Source organism: Diaphorina citri, unplaced genomic scaffold (genome assembly GCF_000475195.1).
Source record: "Diaphorina citri unplaced genomic scaffold, Diaci psyllid genome assembly version 1.1 scaffold360, whole genome shotgun sequence".
Classification (NCBI taxonomy): Eukaryota; Metazoa; Arthropoda; class Insecta; order Hemiptera; family Psyllidae; genus Diaphorina; species Diaphorina citri.
In genome coordinates, this window is record NW_007377795.1 from 8,880 (window position 1) to 35,785 (window position 26,906).

Below are 26,906 nucleotides of genomic sequence, written 5' to 3' on the forward strand. Positions count from 1 at the left end.
CCCCTCCCTCCCCCCTCGCTCTCACCCCCCCTGTAAGACCCTTACAATACGGGAAAGGACCCTCGTAACAACGGAAAAGACCCTCGAAACAGCGAAAATGACCTTTATGATATAGACCATGACCCGCACAGCATTTCAGCAGCCTCTGAAGAGTTCTTCCTGTTGCATAGGCCAGGCTCGGCTAGTTCTATGAGAGACACGGATAGCGCAAAGGTATACCAATGCTCCAGGGAACCAATAACAAGCGTCTTACTCACCTGGTAGAATTATACAAAGAGCCTCAAGATGAGAATGTGGACCCAAATCTTACAAGGTTGCCTAGGTAAGTCGAGATGTTACCCATTTAATTTTTTAGGTTAGGTAGGTTTTTTTTTCTAACTCTAACTTATCCGGGATTCTAGGATAAGTCTTATCGTCTCGAAAGCAAAGAGGGAGAAAAAACAGGATAGGAGAAAGCCAACCGTTCCGAGAACGCACTTTACCTTTTCAGGATAAAATCCACCTACGGAATTGAACCCGCTGTCTTACGTTTACAAGGAAGACCGCTACCTTCCAAGATAACTAGGCATAGGCAGTCTAGTTTGAACTTGGTCTTCAGCTGTGACCACTCATAGTGGACGCCGTCGATTGATAATTTTTTAAGTTAGGTATCTTTTTTTTCTAACTCTAACTTATCTGGGATTCTAGGATAAGTCTTATCGTCTCGAAAGCAAAGAGGGAGAAAAAAATAGGATAGGAGAAAGCCAGCCGTTCCGAGAACGCACTTTATCTTTTCAGGATAAAATCCACCCACGGAATTGAACCCGCTGCCTTACGTTTACAGGGAAGACGCGCTACCTTCCAAGATAACTAGGCATAGGCAGTCTAGTTTGAACTTGGTCTTCAGCTGTGACCACTCATAGTGGACGCCGTCGATTGACTCTATCGATGTCCGTACACTGCCTCGACAACATAGATTCACCTCGTCGATCGACGGCATCGACCATGTGTGGACACAGTTTTACCAATGGTTTCATTTATCCTTTCCATTCCAGCGAGTCTAGTCAACGGTGGAATAATATGATTCCTGAGAGGGACACAAGTTTCGGCCGACAACTGGATTCAAACCCAACCAAGCGGGATGAACCATGGAAAGATACGGGCTTAGGTAAGTGAAGGGTTTAAAAACATACACGGCTTCAAGGTGCTTTTGCCTGAAGGCGTGAGTTTGAACCCGGCGGGGGTATATTTAATTTTATCCTCAACAGTAATTGAGAATTTGACAATAAGAGTAGTCCTGCTGGAGCAAAGGGCTCTTTTCTAAAATAATCAATGTTTGGGTGACATCATTTGTTATTCATAATTTGTTATTTATTTAGCTACCTATTGTTCCAAATACTTATACAAACATATATTGCGTAGATCGTAGAACAGTGAAAGCATTAACTATGTACCCATCTTTTTCTTACTAGCCTTTTCCTACTTAAAACGAGTTGGCGTGACTATGTACTTATAACCTGTAAAAATATCAGAGACCTTGGTTAGACTGCGGGAGTAAAGGGACTTTTCAGTCCTATCCCAGCAGAATAAACAAGGTATATTCTATTCTAATCTAATCTAATTTATGCATTGCTCCATGTTTTTTAACCGCCGTGTTCTTGTACTTCCCCTTTTATGACAGATGATGGAGAGCTAGCACCCCGCCCTAGTCTGGCCCAATCCCGCCTGACTATGCAAAGACACCTTGCTCAGCTCTGTCTAAATGAGAAAGCACAGAATAGCGATGGATTATTGCACTCTGCTCCCTCTAGAGAAACGGTGGACAGTGTTATCAAAAATGGCTTCAAAATTTTACCAACAGCACAGGATCAATCTCAATCAGTCCTAGGGTGATCCTTCTAACTTTGGGTAATTTGTCTAACATTTTGTTACTTAATGGTTTTATATTACTGACGAGTACAAGAAGTGATAAAAGAGAGAATATTCTCCCTTCTATCACTGATGGAAGGTAGTACCTTTTATCAGTTGATAAATCCAAAGCATTTTGTTGTTGGTCATATAGAACCATTATCAATATATTTGTGTTTTTATCACAATGTTTCCAGACTGCATGAATTTTGAAGTGGTAAATTAATGTCATGAGTCAGAAAAGCAAAACTCCCGGTGCACAAGGAGATCATGTATTTGAATCTTCATTTGAAAACAGTCCGCAACCCTTGGCCACTTCTTCTGTGAACCGAGCAAAGCAAACTCAGTAAGTTGTGCATATTAGGTTGAACAGATTGAGGGTTTTGAGGTACCCATTCTTTTTATCTTGTTATTAGAGGGATCTTTTCAATTTTGCCCTAGCATTGACATGAAATAATTGAAGATGTGTGCCAAGTTAAATTAAATAATTCCTTTTATAATCATGTAGGGTATACTAATCAGCTGCTTTTCTTTTCCATCCAGGCTCCTTCAACATCCTGTGACCAAGGCATCCAAAAGCAAACAAACCACCGCAGCTGCCAGAAAGGATGCTGCAGAGATCAGTGCACTACAGAAGAAGATCAATGAGATCAAAGCCTCAAATAAGAACGGTCCCACAAAGCTGAATGATCAGAAGCAAAAGGACATTCTTGAACAGTTGGAAGAAATACAGCATAGCCTGGACGAGAAGTATCGGAGATTGTCAAACAATGTGAAGAGTAAAGCTAAACCAGCTAAAGGTAACAACACATTATGGTGCCATTAAACTGTTGAGATTAAGGGACTACATGTCCTAATTTGACAGTCTAAATAAAGCACTGATATCTAATACCAAATCCCTTATACACCAAATCAAATGTACCTACCTAGACCAAATCCCTTGTGTCATTCTCCGTTTTAATGTACCCCAGTAAATTTTATAACATGACTAGGACTTGAACCACTAACCTCCAGTTCACAGTGCACCCATGAGGTTGGTCCATATGCCAATGTGAAGGTATTGAGGGTTAAAAAAAAAAAATAATAATTTTAATTGTGTTAAGCACAAATGCTTGTCACAAATGTCGTTCCCTGCTTAATGCACTAAATTTTATGACTTGAGTTGGACTTGAACCACCACCCTCCAGATCCAAAGTCCTTTGTGCTAACCACTACACTACTGAGGTTGGTAGTATTGAGGGTTTTTTAACACTACCACTGTCCTGAAAGTGAATAGAAAGCTTTTAAAGAAACAATAATAAAAGCTACCAATCATTTTCATTTTAGGTGCTGAAACCTTGATTTTTACTTTCCTTGTTCGTAAGTTTTCCCTCTTTAATGAAGCAAGTAGAACTTGGGGCCAGATTCTTTATCCTGTGGTGTTAGAGGAAGTTCCAATATTCTGCACATCAATCAGATATTTTGAACTTATCCATCAAGCTTTCATGATCATAGAAGTCCAAATAACTAGTTTAGTATTTAATTATTGGGTACATTACCAGTGGACTGTGGTTTGAATCCCAGCATTGACTTCATTCCTTTCTGCAAAGTAAAGTTTTAATCATTTTCATGTAAGATAACTTCAATCATCAGCTTATGTTTTCCATCCAGGCTCCTTCAACATCCTGTGACCAAGGCATCCAAAAGCAAACAAACCACCACAGCTGCCAGAAAGGATGCTGCAGAGATCAGTGCATTACAGAAGAAGATCAATGAGATCAAAGCCTCAAATAAGAACGGTCCCACAAAGCTGAATGATCAGAAGCAAAAGGACATTCTTGAACAGTAAGACCTTATTAGAACTTTCAAGGGTATACACAACACAACGCGATCTGTTTTCATTTTCCCCTATTGACCTTGTAATTACCTATAGGAAGAAGTGGAGGGCGAGGTAGGCCGACGAAAAGGTGGAAAGATTGTGTGAATAAAGACCTGGGTGAGAAAAATTTAACAGGACATGAGGTACACAATAGGGCTGTCTGGAAGAGACTGACAAGAAACGCCGACCTTATTTAAATAGGAAAAGGCTAGAAAGAAGAAGAGATTTGATAGAAGAAGAAAGCTAGCTAGCCAGCCATTCTGTAGAAGGTCCCGGGCATCGAACCCGGGACCTTCTATATGTCAAGCTAGCACTTCAAAATAATAATAATAATAATTCGTGAATCTTTGTGGTGAAGTAGAGAGCCTTTTCACAACCAACTTTGTGGGTATCACAGTATTACAAGTCTTTCATTTACTCAATCATCATATTTATCATAGCTCGTTTCTTTGACTTGTAATGCCGCCACTGGTCGCTACTCGATTAAAGTAGCTACTCACTTGTCCTCACGGGGCTGAGTGCACCCCGGAACTCCAAGCACAGAGCCGAAAAACTTGGAGGCCGGGACCTCCGGAGAGCAAGCCTAGTGTGGATACCCACTCGGTCACGGAGGCTATCAGCACTTTACCTCTGGACTAACCATGCCGTAAATGGCATTCTTTTTTCCTTTTGTTTTCAGTTGGAGGTGATACCATAGGCAACAACACCCGGGCCATAATGCAGCGCTATGAAGATGACAGAGACTCGATATGTACCTCAGTGAGCAGTGTAATGTCCACCAGTCAACTCGCGAGAATCCTAGAGCAACATTCCGATATGGAATCTCAGTCTGAATTATTCCAGGAATTCCTACAAGAAGGTAAGAGAAATATTAATATGGCACTACGCCCCTTAAGGGATATTTATTTATTTGCACACAAAGCAACAAGTTACAAGGCCATGGTTGAACTTAAGGGACATATCTTTTTCTTCGCCTTTTCCCGTGTACAGATGGGATCGGCGTTTTTCGTCAGCCTCTCAATCAGCCCTAACTAGGGTGATTGTTTTGGGCTGACATTTGGTTTTGACTACAAAAAAAATACGAGTGGATGCCCTTCGCACTCAACCTTTGCTATGTCTTTAGCAAGGGAAATTTCAGGCCGGAAACCTCCCTGTGTAAAGTCCCCCAGCCAGACTAAGCTGGTCCAGGCAAGCGAGCTACCCTCCAGGCCTGGCACCCTGTGCGTTCAAATCCATAGCAATGATTTCGTTCTTTCTCTTCTCCTCAGTCTCGTCTAAGAACTCCAGTAAGAAGTCTTCTCAGCGCAGTTCCCCGTCCAAATGCAGTGATCGGAGCGTGAGATATGACCCTCAAAATGTGAGAAATTACCCTCAAAACAACCGGAATGATCATCAGACCGCGGAAAATGACCCTCGGAACACAAGAAATGGCGTTCATAGTCAACACAACATGGGGAATGGTCATCTTAACATGGAAAATGACCCTGATGACCTCTCTAGTGATGCTTATAACATGGAAAATAACCCTCGAAGAAAAGGAAACGGCCGTCATAACACGGATGTGGACCCTTACAGTACGGGAAACTAAAGCCGTTGGTGGACGGGACGGGCCATGTTATTTTGGCTAGAGACCATCAACCCCTCTCGGTGTAGCTACACCACTACAACAACAACAACAACTTTTTTTAAAATAGTTTTGATAGAGGGAACTGTAAGTGCTGAGGTCTTATCGTCCCGAAATCGAAGAGAGAAGGATTGCATCCGAACTACATAGCTAGATCTCAACCGAACAAAGTCTACACTGTGCAATGTATATTCCAACCTAAAACCAACAGTAACGTAGACAGGTATGTACCTACTCAAATTAATGAGCATTTGTGTAGGGATCTTCTTTTCTACTTTTTAGTCTGAGTACTTGAGATCTTTAGACTGTTTACCTGGGGACGTTTAAACAGGGAGGACCAACCTGAAATTTTCCCTGCTAAAAAATAGCAAAGACTGAGTGTAAAGCTGTAAAGGGCAGGGCATCCACTCTTTTTTTATATCAAATATCAGCCCAAAGCAATCACCCCAGGGCTGACTGAGAGGCTGACAAAAAACGCTGACCCCGTCTTAACACCTGAAAAGGTGAAGAAGGCTAAATCAGGTCCATATTCTTTAACTCTTTGTGACTTGTGTGTTCCCTCAGGACTCTGGTCCAAATTATTTAACCCTTTATGACTTGTCTGTTCCTTCAGGACTTTTCTTTAACCCTTTTTGACTTGTGTGATTATGAAACATGGGGTGTATCAATATCCCTACATAACCCCTATACCAACCTATAATACCTCTGTCTATGTTTCAGGACATGTTAGGCCCCCTGTACACAAAGGATATAACGCAAGTAACCATAGGAATAGTGATCGGCATACCACGGGATGGGCATGATACGACAACTCTTGACGTTAATTTTTTAACACGAAGTGTTTTTTGGGGGGGATTGTTATGTTATATCAAAATTTAATAATAAATAAAGCATAAAAATATTACTATTACCTGCATTTGATGAACCAAACTTCGCACCAGTCTCCCTCAGGACTCTGGTCCAAATTATTTAACCCTTTATGACTTGTCTGTTCCTTCAGGACTTTTCTTTAACCCTTTTTGACTTGTGTGTTCCCTCAGGACTCTGGTCCAAATTATTTAACCCTTTATGACTTGTCTGTTCCTTCAGGACTTTTCTCTAACCCTTTGTGACTTGTGTGTTGCTATAAAAATAACAACCCCATTTTCATTCTAGAATCTAGATCATCAATCTCTTTTCAGAATTCAGTACAGTGTTTCAAGAAGTAGATCCCGATGATAATTTCGACCACATCTTACAACCCAAGCCAGTTAGATCTCAGATATCCAATAGCCAAGATACCATACCAATGCACCAGACAACCAATGGCAAAGATATACCAATGCTCCAGGGAACCAATAACAAGCGTCTTACTCACCTGGTAGAATTATACAAGGAGCCTCAAGATGAGAATGTGGACCCAAATCTTGCGAGATTGCCTAGGTAAGTCGAGATGTTACCCATTCAATTTTTTAAGTTAGGTATCTTTTTTTTTTCTAACTCTAACTTATCTGGAATTCTAGGATAACTCTTATCGTCTCGAAAGCAAAGAGGGAGAAAAAAATAGGATAGGAGAAAGCCAGCCGTTCCGAGAACGCACTTCATCTTTTCAGGATAAAATCTACCCACGGAATTGAACCCGCTGTCTTACGTTTACAAGGAAGACGCGCTACTTTCCAAGATAACTAGGCATAGGCAGTCTAGTTTGGACGCATGAGGTCTGTGTCGTCAGACTCATTCTGGCAAGATAAACAGGGTATTCCGGTACAATATCATGTCTTCTGATGAAGTATTTCGCACATCGATGCGTCTACCCCTATATTTGAGTTTTTTTTTTTTTTTAGAGAAACTATACTGAGAGTCTGGACGATTGGTAGGGACTTTTCAGTCTCATTCTGGCAGGATAAACAGGGTATTCAGGTACAATATCATGTCTTCTGATGAAGTATTTCGCACATCGATGCGTCCTACCCCTTTATTTGAGTTTAATTATTACAGTTAGTTGTACAGTTGTTGTTTTCAAATGTCGGGAACTTGACCCTAAGTTGTAAAGTAATTTCCCAAGATCAATAGACATATCGACTGGTTTCAGATTCTCAAAGACAAGGACCCAGTGACGGAGTTGAAAATCTCCATGAGCCCGATGGAGTGTCGGGACATATCGGTAACCTTCGTGCCGTCTCCAGGAACAGGGCCCAAGTGTAACGCTATCGTTATAACGCGAGTCAATACAGAGCTTATGGATGGGGAAATACCCAAACGAGTGGTAAGTAATGAAACTCCTGAGTAATATACACTCGGAACAGGCCCCATAGATAACTTTCAAAATTTGCGTAAAAAAATCATCAGCTAGGGCCCACTAAAAAGAAAGGAAAATTCGTGAACTAGCGCCCCAATATGAAACGCGGAAAGTGCTGTGGAAATTCGGAGAACAGGCCCCCTATAATAGGTCAAGAAACAAAAAAGCTACCTCCTTTGGTTCCTAATTGCCTATTCGATTTTACATAAAAATAGGTATCGAGAATATTGCTTGGACAGAAGGAAAGGAAGTTACCCCCTTCGATTCCTAAATGCCTATTCGAAATCGAAGATTTTTCTCAAAACTCGTGCTAAATCCCCCCCCCTTTTCTCCCCTGAACAAAAAAGCTACCTCCTTTGGTTCCTAATTGCCTATTCGATTTTACATAAAAAGAGGTATCGAGAATATTGCTCGGACAGAAGGAAAGAAAGTTACCCCCTTCGATTCCTAAATGCCTATTCGAAATCGAAGATTTTTCTCAAAACTCGTGCTAAATCCCCCCCCCTTTTCTCCCCTCCCTCCTTCCCCTATTTCTTGGACCGAGTTTTGAGAAAAGTCGTCGATTTTGAATAGGCAAATAGGAACCGAAGGGGGTAGTTCAGTTTTTATTTTAAGGGAACGAAATCACCTCTTTCGATTCCTAATTGCCTATTCGAAATCGACGATTTTTCACAAAACTCGTGCTAGGGTTTGGACGAAAAAACAGTGGATTTCGAATAGGCCATTAGGAATCAAAGGAGGTAACTTTATTCTCGTCTATCGTGGGGCCCTGTTCCCTGAATTTCCATAGCACTTTTCAGCCGTCCGTCTTGGGGGCCCAGTTCATGAATTTTATAACTTTTTTTTTGCATGGATTAAGTGAGAAATCATCGGTTTCACTAGGGTTTGGGCGAAAAAACAGTGGATTTCGAATAGGCCATTAGGAATCAAAGGAGTTAACTTTTTTCTCGTCTATCGTGGGGCCCTGTTCCCTGAATTTCCATAGCACTTTTCAGCCATCCGTCTTGGGGGGCCCAGTTCATGAATTTTATAACTTTCTTTTTGCATGGATTAAGTGAGAAATCATCGGTTTCTAATAGGCAATTAGGAATAAAAGGAGGTAACTGATGTAGACTTTTCCCTGCTTCCGCGTTTTGTCACATATTGTACCCATTTCGAATAGGCAGTTAGGATTCATAGGAGCTAACTTTCCGTTTTCTTTCCTCATATAAGGGGGCCTGTTCTCCAAATTTCTCTTGCACTTTTTTGCCTCGTTACCGAAGCCTATTTGACGATGTTTTATTACAACTTAGGTGGGCCTATTTAAAGATTTTTCTTTCAACTTTTGGGGGCCCCAAAAGTTTTTTTTTCTGACAACTAGTGTGGGTCCTAGTTACGAAATTTGAGTTTTACCTCCAATTTCTTCTTTTGACATGATAAGAACTTTAGATTATTTTCAACCTATAATCCGACATATTTTTACATGATTTCTGAGAAAGAACATCGAACAACGAAATGAAAACAAATTAATATCAGTCAAATAATAAACGTGTGTGTAAATGTTTTTTTCAAAATGAGGGCAATTTTTCGGATAGCGTTGTCTGCCACACCTGGTGCACCATCACAAACTAAATCCCCAAAAAAGTAGACCTCATTTTGTTATCTTTCATTTAAAATAAATATCACTCTTTTATCTTGAAAATTGAACGTGTAGCATCATTTTAAAAACCGTCAGGACAGTCTGGACCACCCTGTACATTGACTGAGTGGTCCCCAGAAAAGAGTAGTTCTCATTAATAACTGATTCACCATTTACCCATCTCTACGTTCTTTTCAACAATAACTTGATAACAGAGCGCAGTGGCACTTAAAATTGTAATAAAAATAAGAGACAGTATTATCCTTATAAGACAATAGATAAATATCACTGTGACTTTAACATGGGATAAAGGTGTCCGTCTTGGAACTCCAAACCTATTCGATTCCCGCCCTTATCTGTTTAGGATAAAGGCGATTCAGATAAGGTTTGTTCTCGGAACGCCTGGCTTTCTCCTATCCTGTCTTCCTTCTCTCTTCGATTTCGGGACAATAATACCTTAGCAGTTACAGTTTCCTCTGTCAAACCTCTTTTTTACTTTTCTTATCCCATAGGAAGGAAAGTAATGTGTTACAAAACCTCTTGAAAAAAGGAAGTTATAAATATGATTTCCCTTCTATCTCTTCTTCTTAGGCGCCAGCTCCAAGCCACGAATAAATCGCTTCTGAATGTTGAACTTTTCCGTGAGCAAATTGTGCACGAACACTATTTGGTTCCCCTACCTATCGCTTACAAGGGAAACGCGCTATCTTTCAAGCTAATTATGCTGGTGTTGTGTTCTCATATAGCACATAGGACGTACACAAAAAAGCCCACTCCGAAGCTTGGGTGTAGCTGCAAACAGCCCTAAAGGTCGAGTTAAGTTTATACGGATCGATTTAAAATCGTAGTTTAACACAAAATCGCCAGGACCCAGTTATAAAGACATCTAATCAAATATCTCGGCTTTATATTTCAGAAAGCCCGCTCTGCCTCACCTCTTGGTAATATGACCATTACTTTGAACTCAAGTGAAGACAAAACCTTGAGGGTGCACTCGGACTCAAGTGATGCTTCAGGTGATATGAGGGAAGATGTTACCAGACCTAGCAAAGGTAAGACCTTTGATAGAGGGAGAAAGCTAGCTAGCCAGCCATTCTGTAGAAGGTCCCGGGTTCGACACTTCAAAATAATAATAATAATTTGTGAATGTTTGTGATAAAGCAGAGAGCCTTTTCACAACTTTGAGGGTATCACAGTATTACAAGTCTTTCATTTACTCAATCATCATATTTATCATAGCTCGTTTCTTTGACTTGTAATGCCGCCATTGGTCGCTACTCGATTAAAGTAGCTACTCACTTGTCCCCACGGGGCTGAGTGCACCCCGAACTCCAAGCACAGAGCCGAAAAACTTGGAGGCCGGGACCTCCGGAGAGCAAGCCTAGTGTGATACCCACTCTATCGTTCCGAGAACGAACATTATGCGTTCAGAATAAAATCCTCCCCGGGCGGGAATCGAATCCGCGGCCTTTTTCTTAATATTCCTTCTTCTTTAACATCATTTTTGTTATTTTACACAGTGTTTATAATGTTATAATTGTAACAGGGTGTTGCGATTATGTATTATTTTGTTAATTGCCTGTATTATTATATTCAATAAATAAATTACAAATACAATTTCAGATGTTCAATCCAGCAAGTTCCTACATCTGAGTGGAAGACTACAGGTGTTCCTGAACATATCGGATCGCATAGCTTCCCAATTGACCGAGGAAGTATCTCTCCTCTTGCACAATATTCACATTGCTGCTCGCATTACCAACACTCCTATACTATTGTCCATACCCAACCATCTTGTGTTACAAGTAAGTGAAATTGTAAAAGAGACTAAAAACTAATACCTATAACATCGAAAATACATATTATTGGACTTTTTTTTAAAAGAGGTTTGACAGAGGGAGCTGTAACTGCTATGGTCTTATCGTCCCGAAATCGAAGAGAGAAGGAAGACAGGATAGTAAAAAGAACTACTCAGTCAGTGAGTCAGATCCTAACTCAATATCCCTATAACAGGGTTTATACGCGACCTGGAAAACCTGGAAAAGTCATGGAAAATCGTGAAAATTTAAAGAAAACCTAGAAATATTATGGGGAACACATATATTACAATAAGAGTAAATGAACACCCTGATTAATAATTAATACTAATTATTAGTAAAAAAAAGGGAAAAGAAAAAAAATGGGGACTTTCTTACGAAATTCCTGTGTGCGGAGTCCAGTATGTAGGATTATTGCACCCATTAACACGTTAAATTTGTATGTTTTGTTTGACAGGATTGTAAGCAGAGTACCACCGGGATGTCCTAGTCTAATAGATTATCCTTACCTGTCTGATCTGACCAATATGTTCCAAGGAGAAGTCTACTGTAATACGAAGAAGCTGAGAGACTCCAAGGTAAAACCTCGATTTACATACTTTATTTTAAGTGCAGAAAAATTGTTAAAAATATCAGTTTTTTTTTTTCAATTCTGACTGAGGAACATTAAACAGGGAGTAGACCAGCTTAGTCTGCCCGGGGGACTTTAAACAGGGAGTATACCAGCCTGAATTTCCCTTGCTAAAGAAATAGCAAAGGTTGAGTGCGAAGGGCATCCACTCGTAAAATTTGTAGCCAAAACCAAATGTCAGCCCAAAGCAATCACCTTAGTTAGGGGCTGATTAAGAGGCCGACGAAAAACGCCGACCCCGTCTGTACACGGGAAAAGGCGAAGACGACGATAGAGGGACTAAAGGTCTTCCCAAAATCGAAAAGAGAAGGAGGACAGGATACGATAAAGCAAGCCGTTCCAAGAACGAACCTTATTCCGGATAAACTTCTCGCCCCGGGGGAGGGGGGAATCGAACCCGCAGCCTAGCGTTTACAAGGCTTTTCCTATCTTTAGAAACAATCAGAATTGAAAAGTTCCACTCGTTCATAAGTTACAAAGTTACACGAGGAAAAAATTATGAAACAGGCTGATTGAGAGGCCGACGAAAAACGCCGACCCCGTCTGTACACGGGAAAAGGCGAAGAAGACGATAGAGGAACTAAAGGTCGTTCCAAAATCGAAAAGAGAAGGAGGACAGGATACGATAAAGCAAGCCGTTCCGAGAACGAACCTTATTCCGGATAAACTTCGCCCCGGGGGAGGGGGGGGGAATCGAACCTGCAGCCTAGCGTTTACAAGGCTTTTCCTATCTTTAGAAACAATCAGAATTGAAAAGTTCCACTCCGTTCATAAGTTACAAAGTTACACGAGGAAAAAATTATGAAACATGGGGTGTCAAAATCCCTAAATAACCCCTATACTAACCTATAATACCTCTGTCTATGTTTCAGGACATGTTAGGCCCCCTGTACACAAAGGATATAACGCAAGTAACCATAGGAATAGTGATGGACAAGGCAGACATTGAACTCATTCTTCTCGACACGACCGTGGTGTTTGAAGAGTTGAACTCCACCCTGTATAAAACTCACTTCCCATCTGAATAATTATGGTACACCCTGTTTCGTACCTAACTCAACCCTTTGAAGATTTTTTTTTTTTTTTTAAGATGCTTGATAGAGGGAACCGTCACTGCGTCAGAACGAACCTCATGTGTTTAGTATCAAATCAGCCACTGGCGGGATCGAACCCGCGACCTAGCGCGGTGGTAGTAGTACCCCGCCGGGCTCACAAGGCAGGCGCACTAGGCTCGAAAAAAATTGGCCCTTTAAAGGAAAGTTTTTTTACGACCTGCATTTTAGTGGTGCTTTCTTGGCCTCTGCTTTTTTTTATTAAACTTCCTTTCATTTTCATCGTATTTTAAAGCGCCTAATGATTACGGCACGAACGATCTACTAAAAGAAGAAAGCATCTACTCTGTACTCAGCGATAATATTGAAGATGACAACACTGAAGGTATGCCCAAGTCGTGTGATGTTCACGCCAGATTTTTTATTATTATTTTATTTTTTCTTCTTCTCCTTCTCCTTCTTATGCTCAAGAACTTGAGCTCTTTCAATTTGAATAAAAAAGAAATACCACCAACCGTTGCATCGATCTTAACCAAAAGTTTCGTGTCATACTAAATGTCAAGTCTCTAGCTCTTAACGTTCTCGAAATGTTTTGTTTACACACATACACCCGGACCAATGAACCAATTTTCGTCAGCCTCTCAATCAACCCTAGTCATGTTTCGCCTGTGAAGGCATCTTCAGTAATATAATGAGTAGAAAACTGACAAAAGGGAAAAATCAAACAAAACATCAGAAAAAATTCAAAATTACTCTACATTTTTTTAACCTATTATTTACTTAATGATCTTCGAACTTTCTCGATTCCGCAGGAATCGAAGAGGGCGCTATAGAAGATGAAAGTATCGAAGCGCGCCGCGCCCGGGAGCGCGAGGAGCTGGTGCGCAACTTTCAGCGCAAACTCTCGTCCAAGCTGTCCGATCTGAGCGGATTGCGCCCCCGGTCGCAATCGAGTCTTCTGAACAGTACGTGTGGCGAGGGGGACCTGACGATTGCGTCCCTATTGCAGTCCAGTGTGCAGTGTGACCCGCGTGGTGAAGATGAGAGAGGTAAGACGAAAGATTTGGAATGCTGCGTAAAGAAGAAAAAAAAAACTGTCCTTTATGTAGTCAGAATTTGAAGACCTTAAGCCAGCCTCTCAGTGTCAAAAAGACCTGACAGGTACACCTGATCAGGTCCGTCTGTCAGGTCTACCTGATACCTTATGAGCACAAACACTATCGGGCAGATCTGATCAGGTGTACCTGTCAGGTCTATTTCTTAGTGAGTGGCTGGCCTAAGGAAAGTAAAAAACCGACTTGAAAATATGAAAAATAAAGTGGTATTTGCTGAGAGAAAGAAAATACCTAGGTGCCAGCCTAGTAACCTCGGCTGGAATCAAACTCAGGACCTCCCATTTACCAGGCGAGCGTCTTGACACTCTTGACTTCTACGCCACCGAGGTAGGCAATACTCGGATGTAACAATTTATTGTATTAATTTTAACCCATTTGATGTCTCAGGTGTACAAGAGCTAGACGTTGGCTACATTTGCATAGGAACCACACTGGAGATTAGCAAGCTCATCTTCTACGCCACCGAGGTAGGCAATACTCGGATGTAACAATTTATTGTATTATTTTTAACCCATTTGATGTCTCAGGTGTACAAGAGATAGACGTTGGCTACATTTGCATAGGAACCACACTGGAGATTAGCAAGCTCATCATTAACCCTTGCAGTTACCTCATCAAATGTTACGCGGAAGTGCAGGAGTATGATGCTAGTGCTGCTCTGGTCATGTTTGAAACGGAACGGTTTGATATTGGACCGGGCGACCAGAAAACGGTTAAGGTAATGTAGGTTACTTGTCTCTTTCGATTCCCGCCCGAGGCGGATTTTATCCTGAACGGATAAGGTCCGTTCTCGGAATGGTTGGGGTTCTCCTATCCTGTCTTCCTTCTCTCTTCGCTTTCGGGACAATAAGACCTTAGCAGTTACAGTTCCCTCTATCAAACCTCTTCAATAGAAAAAAACTTAGTGTGTGTGTTGTTTGTTCTAATTAATGTGAATGTGTGTTGAGAATTACGTATGTAGTAGGTACATATAAGTAAAAAGAAAAAAAAATGTGTTTAAAAATTAAAGGGCGGGGCAGACATTATCCTTTATAAATATGACTATGAGTTTAAGGTACATAAAATTGATCTCTGATTGACTAAATAAGACTTCGCTCTGCTAACACAATCCCTTTTCTATTTTCAGATCTACATTGTTCCGCTGAAAACCGGTTCTGTAGTAGGTATAAGTAAAAAGAAAAAAAAATGTGTTTAAATTTAAAGTCCGGGGCTATGATATAAATATGACTATGAGTTTAAGGTACATAAAATTCATCTCTGATTGACTAAATAAGACTTCGCTCTGCCAACACAATCCCTTTTCTATTTTCAGATCTACATTGTTCCGCTGAAAACCGGTTCCATGACTGTTCAATATCTATTTCGCCTAGTACATACTTTCACTTCAGAGGCGAACAAATCGATACTTGGGCAATCGAACGGCCCCCAATCGATACTTGGGCAATCGAACGGTGCCCAATCGACACTTGGACAATCGAAATCAATCTCCTATCGCTCCGATCGCGTTCGGCTGTGTTCGGAAATGCCCCGAATCGAGCTCGTGTCCCCTCAGCTAGGCGCGATACAGTTTGGTATCAGACCGGCGCGCTTCAGTTGTAGCGAGTCGCTCCTATTGGCCAATAGGAGTCGCGCTAGCGTGCCGCTCAAGTTTGTATTGGAAGCGCGAGAGGGAGGAGACGGGCAGTATCGCGCTAAAACCGCGCTCCAGGCGGGGTCCGAGTGTCAATATGATGTCCATGTCAATACACCAGGTATATAAAAGCCAATCGTTCCGAGAACGAACATTATCCGTTCAGGATAAAATCCGCCCCGGGCGGGAATCGAATCCGCGGCCTAGCGCTTACAAGGCAGACGCGCTACCAACCAAGCTAACTAGGCTAATCGTTCCGAGAACGAACATTATCCGTTCAGGATAAAATCCGCCCTGGGCGGGAATCGAATCAGCGGCCTAGCGCTTACAAGGCAGACGCGCTACCAACCAAGCTAACTAGGCTGGCGCCCTAGAAGGAAAAAATCAACTTCCCGCGTTACACACTATGTGTGACTATCATAAGTGACTTGGCCCCAAGGTGATTCACCATAATATGCCTTGGCAGTCAGAGTGTTAATGTGGCTGATTCCATATCTTTACTTTCTATTACTACAGTAAAGCGAGCTTTTTTAGCATGTTTTCTGTTGTTTTTTCTTTCTTAATATTCCTTCTTCTTTAAAATCATTTTTGTTATTTTACACAGTGTTTATAATTGTAACAGGGTGTTGCCATTATGTGTTATTTTGTTAATTGCCTGTATTATTACATATGTATATTCAATAAATAAATTACAATTTCAGATGTTCAATCCGGCAAGTTCCTACATTTGAGTGGAAGACTACAGGTGTTCCTGAACATATCAGACCGCATAGCTTCCCAATTGACCGAGGAAGTATCTCTCCTCTTGCACAATATTCACATTGCTGCTCGCATTACAAACACGCCTATACTATTGTCCATACCCAACCATCTTGTGTTACAAGTAAGTGAAACTGTAAAAGAGACTAAAAACTAATACCTATAACATCGAAAATACATATTATTAGACTTTTTTTAAAAGAGGTTTGACAGAGGGAACTGTAACTGCTATGGTCTTATCGTCCCGAAATCGAAGAGAGAAGGAAGACAGGATAGGAAAAAGCCAGCCGTTCCGAGAACGAACATTATCCCATCAGGATAAAATCCGCCCCGGGCGGAAATCGAACCCGCGCATACAAGGCAGACGCACTACCAACTAAGCTAACTAACTCAACCTTTGCCCTATCGTTCCCCAGTAAATGAACCTAGATAAATCTTATGACTTGACTTGGACTCGAAACACCAACCTCCAGATGTGAGTCCACTGTGCTAACCACTACACAACTGAGATTGGTGATTAGCTAAAGCCGTTGGTGGACGGGACGGGCCAAGTTATTTTGGCTAGAGACCATCAACCCCTCTCAGTGTAGCTACACAACAACAACAACAACAACTTTTTTAAAAATAGTTTTGATAGAGGGAACTCTAATTGATAAGGTCTTATCGTCCCGAAATCGAAGAGAGAAGGAAGATAGGATAGGAGAAAGCCAGTCGTTCCAAGAACAAACATTATCCGTTCGGGATAAAATCCGCCCCGGGCGGGAATCGAACCCGCGGCTTAGCGCTTACAAGGCAGCTACGCGCTACCAACTAAGCTAACTTGGCTGGTTGTGGAAAAGCAATTACCTCTTATCAATAATTTTAGGGACCCCAGATTAGCAAAATCCGTTTTTAACCCATACACCTCGTTCATTCTATGTTACAGGGACTCGCCGAACCAGTATTCCAACCTAAAACCAACAGTAATGTAGACAGGTATGTACCTACTCAAATTAATGAGCATTTGTGTAAGGATCTTCTTTTCTACTTTTTGGCCTGAGTACTTGAGATCTTTAGACTGTTTAGGCTGGGGACGTTTAAACAGGGAGGACCAGCCTGAAATTTTCCCTGCTAAAAAAATAGCAAAGACTGAGTGTAAAGCTGTGTAAAGGCAGGTAAAGCTGTGTAAAGGCAGGTAAAGCTGTGTAAAGGCATCCACTTTTTATTATATATATCCAATATCAGCCCAAAGCAATCACCCCAGGGCTGATTGAGAGGCTGACAAAAAACGCTGACCCCGTCTTAACACCTGAAAAGGTGAAGAAGGCTAAATCAGGTCCATATTCTTAAACCCTTTGTGACTTGTGTGTTCCCTCAGGACTCTGGTCCAAATTATTTAACCCTTTATGACTTGTGTTTTCCCTCGGGACTCTGGTCCAAATTATTTAACCCTTTATGACTTGTCTGTTCCTTCAGGACTTTTCTTTAACCCTTTATGACTTGTGTGTTTCCTCAGGACTCTGGTCCAAATTATTTAACCCTTTATGACTTGTCTGTTCCTTCAGGACTTTTCTCTAACCCTTTGTGACTTGTGTGTTCCCTCAGGACTCTGGATCTTCTCGTCGATTACAATCCTCGCTCTCCCAAGTCTCATTGCTTCCCGATTCACATCACAGGAGTGAGCACACCTCATCAGCACTCCTCTTCCTCCCATTCCCAGTTAGGACAGAGTACCTTGAATCCGTCCCAATCAGGATATAATCAGACTAATTCCTCCAGTAATTCTTGTCAGTCAGGCTATAATCAGGCTAATTCCTCCACTAACTCTTTCCAGTCAGGATACAATCCTTCCACTAATCTTCCTCAAGGAGGAAACGGTAGAGCCGAGTGTCCCACTAATTCTTCCCAACCAGAGTATAATCGAGCCAATTTGGTGTCATCCTGAAGTTTTTCCTTGGATACGTAGTCCACTATGTGCTTCTTGATGTCTTTCATGGGTAGAGGATCACCTGGGAATGAAAAAGAGTGAAATATATGTAGTAAAATAAAGTAGCTACATAAGTGCCTAAAGAATCTATAGATAAGGACCTCAAAATGAGGTATCTTTTATTCTCAAGTGGTGTGGTGCAGTATTAGCACTTTAATGCGCAAGGTCATCGATTTTGCTCAAATTTTAGCATGTTATAGGTCTTTGGTCATAGATACCGGAAGGGAAAATAAAATTTTTAAAGAATCTATAGATAAGGACCTCAAAATGAGGTAGGTATCTTTTATTCTCAAGTGGTGTGGTGCAGTATTAAATTGTTGATATAAAGGGACTACATGTCCTAATTCGACAGTCTAAATAAAGCACTAATACTAGAAGGCTTGAAATTTAGAAGGTAGATTTTGTGATTCTACAAGCTCAGTGGTTTATTACTTTCTATTACTACAGTATAGCGGAGCTATACTAGTTTTTCACAGAGGACTTCGGATCTGTCAGTTGGTGGTTCGAGTCCAAGTCAAGTCATATAAAAAAAATCCTTATTTATTGGGGCGTGCCCGATTAATATAATATACAATAGTTGGTGGTTCGAGTCCAAGTCAAGTCATATAAAAAAAATCCTTATTTATTGGGGCGTGCCCGATTAATATAATATACAATACGTAAATGGGAGCATTATTCTTTTAATGAGTTTTAGGATTAATTTAAAGTTTCTTTATCTTTACTACAGAATCTTTCACTGCGGATTAAAGGGTTAAATTGTCGAGATAAACGGACTACATGTCCTAATTCGACAGTCTAAATAAAGCACTAATACTAGAAGCCTTGGAATTTAGAAGGTAGATTTTGTGATTCTACAAGCTCAGTGGTTTATTCTTCACAGAGGACTTCGGACCTGTCACTCCTGTCAGTTGGTGGTTCGAGTCCAAGTCAAGTCATATAAAAAAAATCCTTATTTAGTGGGGCGTGCCCGATTAATATAATATGCAATACGTAAATGGGAGCATTATTCTTTTAATGAGTTTTAGGATTAATTTAAAGTTTCTTTATCTTTACTACAGAATCTTTATTTTTTTATTTTTTTTTTCTAAATTTCTACATAGGTACCGCTTTCGCATTACTTCAAGGCACATTCTTTTACATCCATGCCTATCCAAGAACAGAAAAGTCTGGTCAGAAAATTTCCGCCCTGGCCGGTATTCGAACTCAGCACCTCCGGGTTGAGAGTCAGTGCTCTTGACCACTCGGCCACAGAGGTGGGCCTAACCGGCCCAACATTTACCTTTCAATTGTTATCACAATATTCGCTCTTCTATTGTAATCACAATATTTACCTTTCTATTGTAGGAAAATGGCCGAATGGTCAAAATGCCAGACATTTGTAAACAACAATCTTTCTATTGTTATCACAATATTTACCTTTCTATTGTTATCACAATATTTACCTACCTTTCTTGCACAGATATTGACTAAACAAGGGCAGCACCGCGGCGGTAACATTATAACTCTCTATCACATCTACTTTCTTCTGCTTCTTGTTATTATTGTCTACGGGAGCCGAGTCATTCTGATAAGTGTCTACAAAGGTCTTGATAAGCTCATGATTGTACTCGATGGACGTTATCTTCAGGACACCTGACAATGGAAAAAGGAAATTAAAAAATTAGAAAAAAATAGAAAAACATTTTAATAATATTACTTAGACTCTTGATTGGAAGGTAACCACCAGGCGAGGTTAACGCCGGAGACTTTCTCTCTTCTGCTTCTTGTTATTATTGTCTACGGGAGCCGAGTCATTCTGATAAGTGTCTACAAAGGTCTTGATAAGCTCATGATTGTACTCGATGGACGTTATCTTCAGGACACCTGACAATGGAAAAAGGAAATTAAAAAATTAGAAAAAAATAGAAAAACATTTTAATAATATTACTTAGACTCTTGATTGGAAGGTAACCACCAGGCGAGGTTAACGCCGGAGACTTTCTCTGCCACCTAACCCTTGTCCATAGTCGACTGGCCGTCGATTGATATCGACTGAACTGTCCAGTGTCCACACTGCCTCGACAACATAGATTCACCTCGTCGATTGATATCGATCAACAGCCAGTGGTCTATGTTTGGACACACCTTTAGAGCTCCATTGTTATAAGGTCAATTTCTCAACTAAATCAGGATAAAATTCCATGCTTCGGCTGGGATCAAAGCCGAGCCTTCCTGTTTACCAGGCGGACGTATTGACCACTACACCAACGAGGCAGTGCCTAAAAAGCTGAGTGCCTATACGAGCATGAAAGCTGTATCTAAAATGCAAAAAGAAAACAATCTAAAATCTACCTGCATTAGTTTCCAGCTTGATAATTCCAGTGTTGGCCATTTGCGTGAGAAAGTTGGAGAGTTTCTTGTGCGTGGATTTCTTACTATAAGGTCAATTTCTCAACTAAATCAGGATAAAATTCCATGCTTCGGCTGGGATCAAACCCGAGCCTTCCTGTTTACCAGGCGGACGTATTGACCACTACACCAACGAGACAGTGCCTAAAAAAGCTGAGTGCCTATACGAGCATGAAAGCTGTATCTAAAATGCAAAAAGAAAACAATCTAAACTCTACCTGCATTAGTTTCCAGCTTGATAATTCCAGTGTTGGCCATTTGCGTGAGAAAGTTGGAGAGTTTCTTGTGCGTGGATTTCTTATATTGTTATAAGGTCAATTTCTCAACTAAATCAGGATAAAATTCCATGCTTCGGCTGGGATCAAAGCTGAGCCTTCCTGTTTACCAGGCGGACGTATTGACCACTACACCAACGAGGTAGTGCCTAAAAAGCTGAGTGCCTATACGAGCATGAAAGCTGTATCTAAAATGCAAAAAGAAAACAATCTAAACTCTACCTGCATTGGTTTCCAGCTTGATAATTCCAGTGTTGGCCATTTTCGTGAGAAAGTTGGAGAGTTTCTTGTGCGTGGATTTCTTAATGTCAAGTTGATATCCACAGGGACAAGCAGGAATCATGTGAACCTTGTTAAAGTTAGACGCTAACATGGGAAGCTCGATTTTCTTCTGACTTGATCTGAAAAACAAAACCATGCGAAAATAAGACTATAAGTAGTATTTTATTTAGACAAATTGCTCCACCATTATACTAACAGTGGGATTTTACCAATATTTTTTCAGCCCCTAGAAGGCCTGTTCAGCTAAAAGCCTGTTAAGTTCCAATTAATTTGTATAGACTCAACAGAGCTCTTAGGTTTGTATAGGCTTAACCCAGATTTATTATTACTTAGAGACAACCTTCTGAGCAGCTGAAGGGACAACCCTCTAAATGTGAAATATTTTTACCTGATAGCTTTGATAAAGGAGTAGGAATAAAGCTGATCCATAAACTCAGGTGTATTCTCGTAATCGCTTTATTATTTCTTAGAGACAACCTTCTGAGCAGCTGAAGGGGCAACTCTCTAAATGTGAAATATTTTTACCTGATAGCTTTGATAAAGGAGTAGGAATAAAGCTGATCCATAAACTCAGGTGTATTCTCGTAATCTTTGTTAACTTCTGCATCAGGCTGTTGATTGTTTTCTGAAAATTGGAAACAGTCATTTCCCTTTTTAATTTCTTATCCTTCCAGCTGTACCAGAATGGGCGAAATAACTTTTTTTTTAGTTTGTTTTGTCATAACTCTTGAACAGTTTGTCTGATTTTAATGATATCTGACAGACAAACCAAGCCTAGCCTAGCCTAACACAGTACATAACTACAGGATGGTCCAGAGTTACCTGACGGTTTTGATTTGCCCATTACTTTGTTATAACTTGTCGTGGCTTATTGAAATTAATATCACTAAGTTCAAAACTAAATGAGCTTTTGTTACAATGTAGTCGTGGACCCCACAACATCGAGCTCTCGCTGTGGTGGCATTTCTTAAAAGTAGTGAACTTTTGACTAACGCTCAAAAGGAAGTTTTGCACCCATTTTGATTTTCCTCCCTCCTCACCCAATCTTAGCTCATGTGACTTTTTGTCATGGAAATACGTTAAAAACAAGGTGTATATTTATAAGACAAGGACTCTGGATGAGTTACCGGGTGCTTCTTATCGCGAAATTCGTGCTATAGCCCAGGAAAGGCTAAAGACAGTATGTCGATTTTGCACACAGATTGAGTGTCAAAATGAGGGCAATTTTTTGGATAGCGTTGTCTGCCACACCTGATCACCATCACAAACAAAATCCCCAAGAAAGTAAACCTCATTTTGTTATCTTTCATTTAAAATAAATATCACTCTTTTATCTTGAAAATTGAACGTGTAGCATCAATTTAAAAACCGTCAGGAGAGTCTGGACCACCCTGTACATTGACTGAGTGGTCCCCAGAAAAGAGTAGTTCTCATTAATAACTGATTCACCATTTACCCATCTCTACTGTGGTCCTGAATGATGGCAAAATAATTTCTTCTATCATAGCTACCTGAATCATTTTCCTGATTAATAACTTGTGCATATGGCTGGCCTAAGGAAAGAAAAAAACTGACTTGAAAATATGAAAAATAAAGTGGTATTTGCAGAGAGAAAGAAAATACCTAGGTGCCAGCCTAGTAACCTCGGCTGGAATCAAACTCAGGACCTCCCATTTACCAGGCGAGCGTCTTGACCTCGGTAACCTTCGTGCCGTCTCCAGGAACAGGGCCCAAGTGTAACGCTATCCTTATAACGCGAGTCAATACAGAGCTTATGGATGGGGAAATACCCAAACGAGTGGTAAGTAATGAAACTCCTGAGCCAAAAAGTTGATTCTTGAGAAAAATTAACTCCTTTTGATTCTTTTTCCAGTGGCCTAAATAACCGCAAAACATATGTTGAACTTACCCCCGGAACACTGTTGATATGAAAATTTAAGTAAAAATCTTTGATCTTCTTTTATAGGTTTGATAGCTAACTAGGCTGGCTCTTTTATCCTTATTAAATCAGTGTTCCTCAAAGTCACATTGTGGTTGTGTTCTTTGCTACCTTTTCGGCGATAACTTGATAACAGAGCGCAGTGGCACTTAAAAATGTAATAAAAATAAGAGACAGTATTATCTTTATAAGACAATAGATAAATATCACTGTGACTTTAACAGTATTATCCTTATAAGACAATAGATAAATATCTGTTTAGGGTAAAGGCGATTCAGATAAGGTTTGTTCTCGGAACGGCTGGCTTTCTCTTATCTTGTCTTCCTTCTCTCTTCGATTTCGGGACGATAATACCTTAGCAGTTACAGTTCCCTCGGTCAAACCTCTTTTTTACTTTTCTTATCCCATAGGAAGGAAAGTAATGTGTTATAAAACCTCTTGAAAAAAGGAAGTTATAAATATGATTTCCCTTCTATCTCTTCTTCTTGGGCGCCAGCTCCAAGCCACGAATGAATCGTTTCTGAATGTTGAACTTTTCCGTGAGCAAATTGTGCACGAACACTATTTGGTTCCCCTGGACTTGCACTTGGGCAGCGTTGTTCACCATGTTGATGCAAGTCGACGCTGCAACCCCGTGCTGACAGAGCTTGCAGAACTCTTTCAGGTCGATGCCGTACACGTCTAGGTTGTTAACCAGGGTGACCTTCTTGTTCCCGGACCGCGTGGCGACTTGCAGGTCGATGGGTTTCAGTTTACCTGTTGAGAAAAACAATTAAAGTAACATAAGTATAGGTATAAGTAGTGCTTTATTTAGACTGTCAGCTTAGAACAAGTTGTTCCATTATACCAACAGTTTAATAGAGCACCTCTTTATTAGTATCAGGAAAACAATAAAAGTAACATAAGTATAGGTATAAGTATGTAAATGTAAATGCAGTTTGTGTTATTATGTCACAACTTTGGTACTCACTGCAACATTGTAGGATTTTCCCAATATCTCAATAATCCTAAAATCCAATGTTTATCTATCATGTTGGCACCGGTCGCTATGCGCATTTATGTCATAGCTACTCATTTTCCTCACGAGGCTGAGTGGGCCCCGCAACAGCCAGTCACGGAATCAATCATTTGGATGATACAAATTTCTTGACCCCGCCGGGAATCGAACCCGGGTCTCCCGCGTGCAAGGCGAGCGCAGTGACCACTACGCCATGAGAGCTGACTAATAATAATAATAATACTATTTTAGATATTCTTATTATTTTCATTTTTCAACTGGGAGAGACTCTCAAGACGTAGTAAGTATAAGTAGTGCTTTATTTAGACTGTGAGCTTAGGACAATTTGTTCCATTAAACCAACAGTTTAATAGAGCACCTCTTTATTAGTATAGTTTTGTTTGTTATGAATGAATGAATATGAAAAACACGGGTAAAATATTGGGAGTGTTTTCAAAATGAGGGCAATTTTTTCGGATAGCGTTGTCTGCCACACCTGATCGCCATCACAAACAAAATCCCCAAAAAAGTAAACCTCATTTTGTTATCTTTCATTTAAAATAAATATTGCTCTTTTATCTTGAAAATTGAACGTGTAAGTAGCATCATTTTAAAAACCGTCAGGTAAGTCTGGACCACCCTGTACATTGAAAAAGAGTAGTTCTCATTAATAACTCATTCACCATTTACCCATCTCTACTGTGGTCCTGAAACCTGAATGATGGCAAAATAATTTCTTCTATCATAGCTACCTGAATCATTTTCCTGATTAATAACTTGTGCATAGGATTTCCCCTCCTCGTCTGGACCACCCATTGACTGAGTGGTCCCCAGAAAAGAGTAGTTCTCATTAATAACTCATTCACTATTTACACATCTCTACTGTGGTCCTGAATGATGGCAAAATAATTTCTTCTATCATAGCTACCTGAATCATTTTCCTGATTAATAACTTGTGCATAGGATTTCCCCTCCTCGTTAGTTTTCTCTTCTGAAGCAGGTTCTTCTAAGGTTTGTTGTGCCAAGTCTTCTGCTATACTTTCTGCCGCTAACTGTTCAGCAAGTTCTCGGTCCAACTCTTCCTGAGTTTTGCACACATCAGGTTTACCTGTGAACAGAAAAAAGAGGGGCATTGTCAGCCTAGTTAGCTTGGAAGGTAGTACTTCTACCTTCTAAGATCCAAGTGCAAGGTCATGGGTACCACTCCCATTTGATTCCTAATAGATGAGGTTTGTTCCTCAAACAGATGGCTTTCTCTCCTCTGGTCTTTCTTCTCTTTTTGGTATCAAGAAAAGAAGACCTTTTTGATATCAAGACAAGAAGACCTTTTTGATTTCAGGACAAGAAAAAACCTGTTTAGCATCTACCCTTCCTGTAGTATTCACTATAGAATAGAACAACCAGTTTTTTTGGTTTTTTGGCTTTGTGGTTCTCTGGACAAAATTTGCACCACCATTTTCGTGATAAAAAGACCTTTAATTTGATATATAGGTCGACCAGGTTTGGATAAGTCCTTCTATGGGAACAGACAGAGTGACAGACAGATGACACTGAAGCGAATACATCAATAGTCCATCCCTTATACCTTCTTATTACTGTTGTAATAATAATGACACTGAAGCGAATACATCAATAGTCCATCCCTTATACCTTCTTATTACTGTTGTAATAATAAAGGAAGGACGGACTAAAAAGGGGTATTGTCTGCCTAGTTAGCTTGGAAGGTAGTACTTCTACCTTCTAAGATCTAAGTGCGAGGTCATGGGTACCACTCCCACTTGATTCCTAATAGATGAGGTTTGTTCTTCAAACAGATGGCTTTCTCTCCTCTGGTCTTTCTTCTCTTTTTGATATCAAGACAAGAAGACCTTTTTGATTTCAGGACAAGAAAAAACCTGTTTAGCATCTACCCTTCCTGTAGTATTCACTATCGACAAATTGCTCCACCATTATACTAACAGTGGGATTTCACCAAGATTTTTTCAGCCCCTAGAAGGCCTGTTCAGCTAAAAGCCTGTTAAGTTCCAATTAATTTGTATAGACTCAACAGAGCTCTTAGGTTTGCGCTCCACCATTATACTAACAGTGGGATTTTACCAATATTTTTTCAGTCCCTAGAAGGCCTGTTCAGCTAAAAGCCTGTTAAGTTCCAATTAATTTGTATAGACTCAACAGAGCTCTTAGGTTTGTATAGGCTTAACCCATCTTTATTATTACCTAGAGACAACCTTCTGAGCAGCTGAAGGGGCAACTCTCTACTAAATAGTCTAAATGTGAAATACTTTTACCTGATAGCTTTGATAAAGGAGTAGGAATAAAGCTGATCCATAAACTCAGGTGTATTCTCGTAATCTTTGTTAACTTCTGCATCAGGCTGTTGATTGTTTTCTGAAAATTGGAAACAGTGATGATTCATCATTTCCCTTTTAAATTTCTTATTCTTCCAGCTGTACCAGAATGGGCAAAATAACTTTTTTTTTAGTTTGTTTTGCCATAACTCTCGAACAGTTTGACTGATTTTAATGATATCTGACAGACAAACCAAGCCTAGCCTAGCCTAACACAGTACATAACTACAGGGTGGTACAGAGTTACCTGACGGTTTTGATTTGCCCATTACTTTGTTATAACTTGTCGTAGCTTATTGAAATTAATATCACTAAGTTCAAAACTAAATGAGCTTTTGTTACAATGTAGTCGTGGACCCCACAACATCGAGCTCTCGCTGTGGTGGCATTTCTTAAAAGTAGTGAACTTTTGACTAACGCTCAAAAGGAAGTTTTGCACCCA

General features: G+C 40.4%; 3 protein-coding genes and 1 long non-coding RNA gene across 4 annotated transcripts; 2 read left to right on the forward strand and 2 right to left on the reverse strand.

Annotated features, from left to right (window-relative positions):
* Nucleotides 1-214: 214 nt before the first annotated feature.
* On the forward strand, nt 215-1,872 carry LOC108252238. Its single transcript, XM_017443569.2, has 3 exons — nt 215-322; nt 1,035-1,147; nt 1,661-1,872. The coding sequence occupies exons 1-3, from the start codon at nt 222-224 to the stop codon at nt 1,870-1,872; spliced, it is 426 nt and encodes a 141-aa protein (XP_017299058.1). The 5' UTR covers nt 215-221.
* Nucleotides 1,831-5,333, forward strand: LOC113466927. Its single transcript, XM_026822740.1, has 6 exons — nt 1,831-1,887; nt 2,085-2,233; nt 2,431-2,703; nt 3,538-3,665; nt 4,425-4,604; nt 5,014-5,333. The coding sequence occupies exons 2-6, from the start codon at nt 2,118-2,120 to the stop codon at nt 5,331-5,333; spliced, it is 1,017 nt and encodes a 338-aa protein (XP_026678541.1). The 5' UTR covers nt 1,831-1,887; nt 2,085-2,117.
* A 4,220-nt stretch (nt 5,334-9,553) lies between these two features.
* Nucleotides 9,554-26,066, reverse strand: LOC113466928 (eukaryotic translation initiation factor 2D-like). Its single transcript, XM_026822741.1, has 7 exons — nt 26,027-26,066; nt 25,045-25,224; nt 21,706-21,805; nt 21,121-21,299; nt 19,682-19,867; nt 18,175-18,257; nt 9,554-9,941 (listed from the first exon to the last, which is right to left on the reverse strand). The coding sequence occupies exons 1-7, from the start codon at nt 26,064-26,066 to the stop codon at nt 9,840-9,842; spliced, it is 870 nt and encodes a 289-aa protein (XP_026678542.1). The 3' UTR covers nt 9,554-9,839.
* On the reverse strand, nt 19,993-20,665 carry LOC113466923. The gene is made up of 2 exons (XR_003391172.1): nt 20,567-20,665; nt 19,993-20,098 (listed from the first exon to the last, which is right to left on the reverse strand). It is a non-coding gene; the product is annotated as an uncharacterized LOC113466923 (long non-coding RNA).
* Nucleotides 26,067-26,906: the final 840 nt, after the last annotated feature.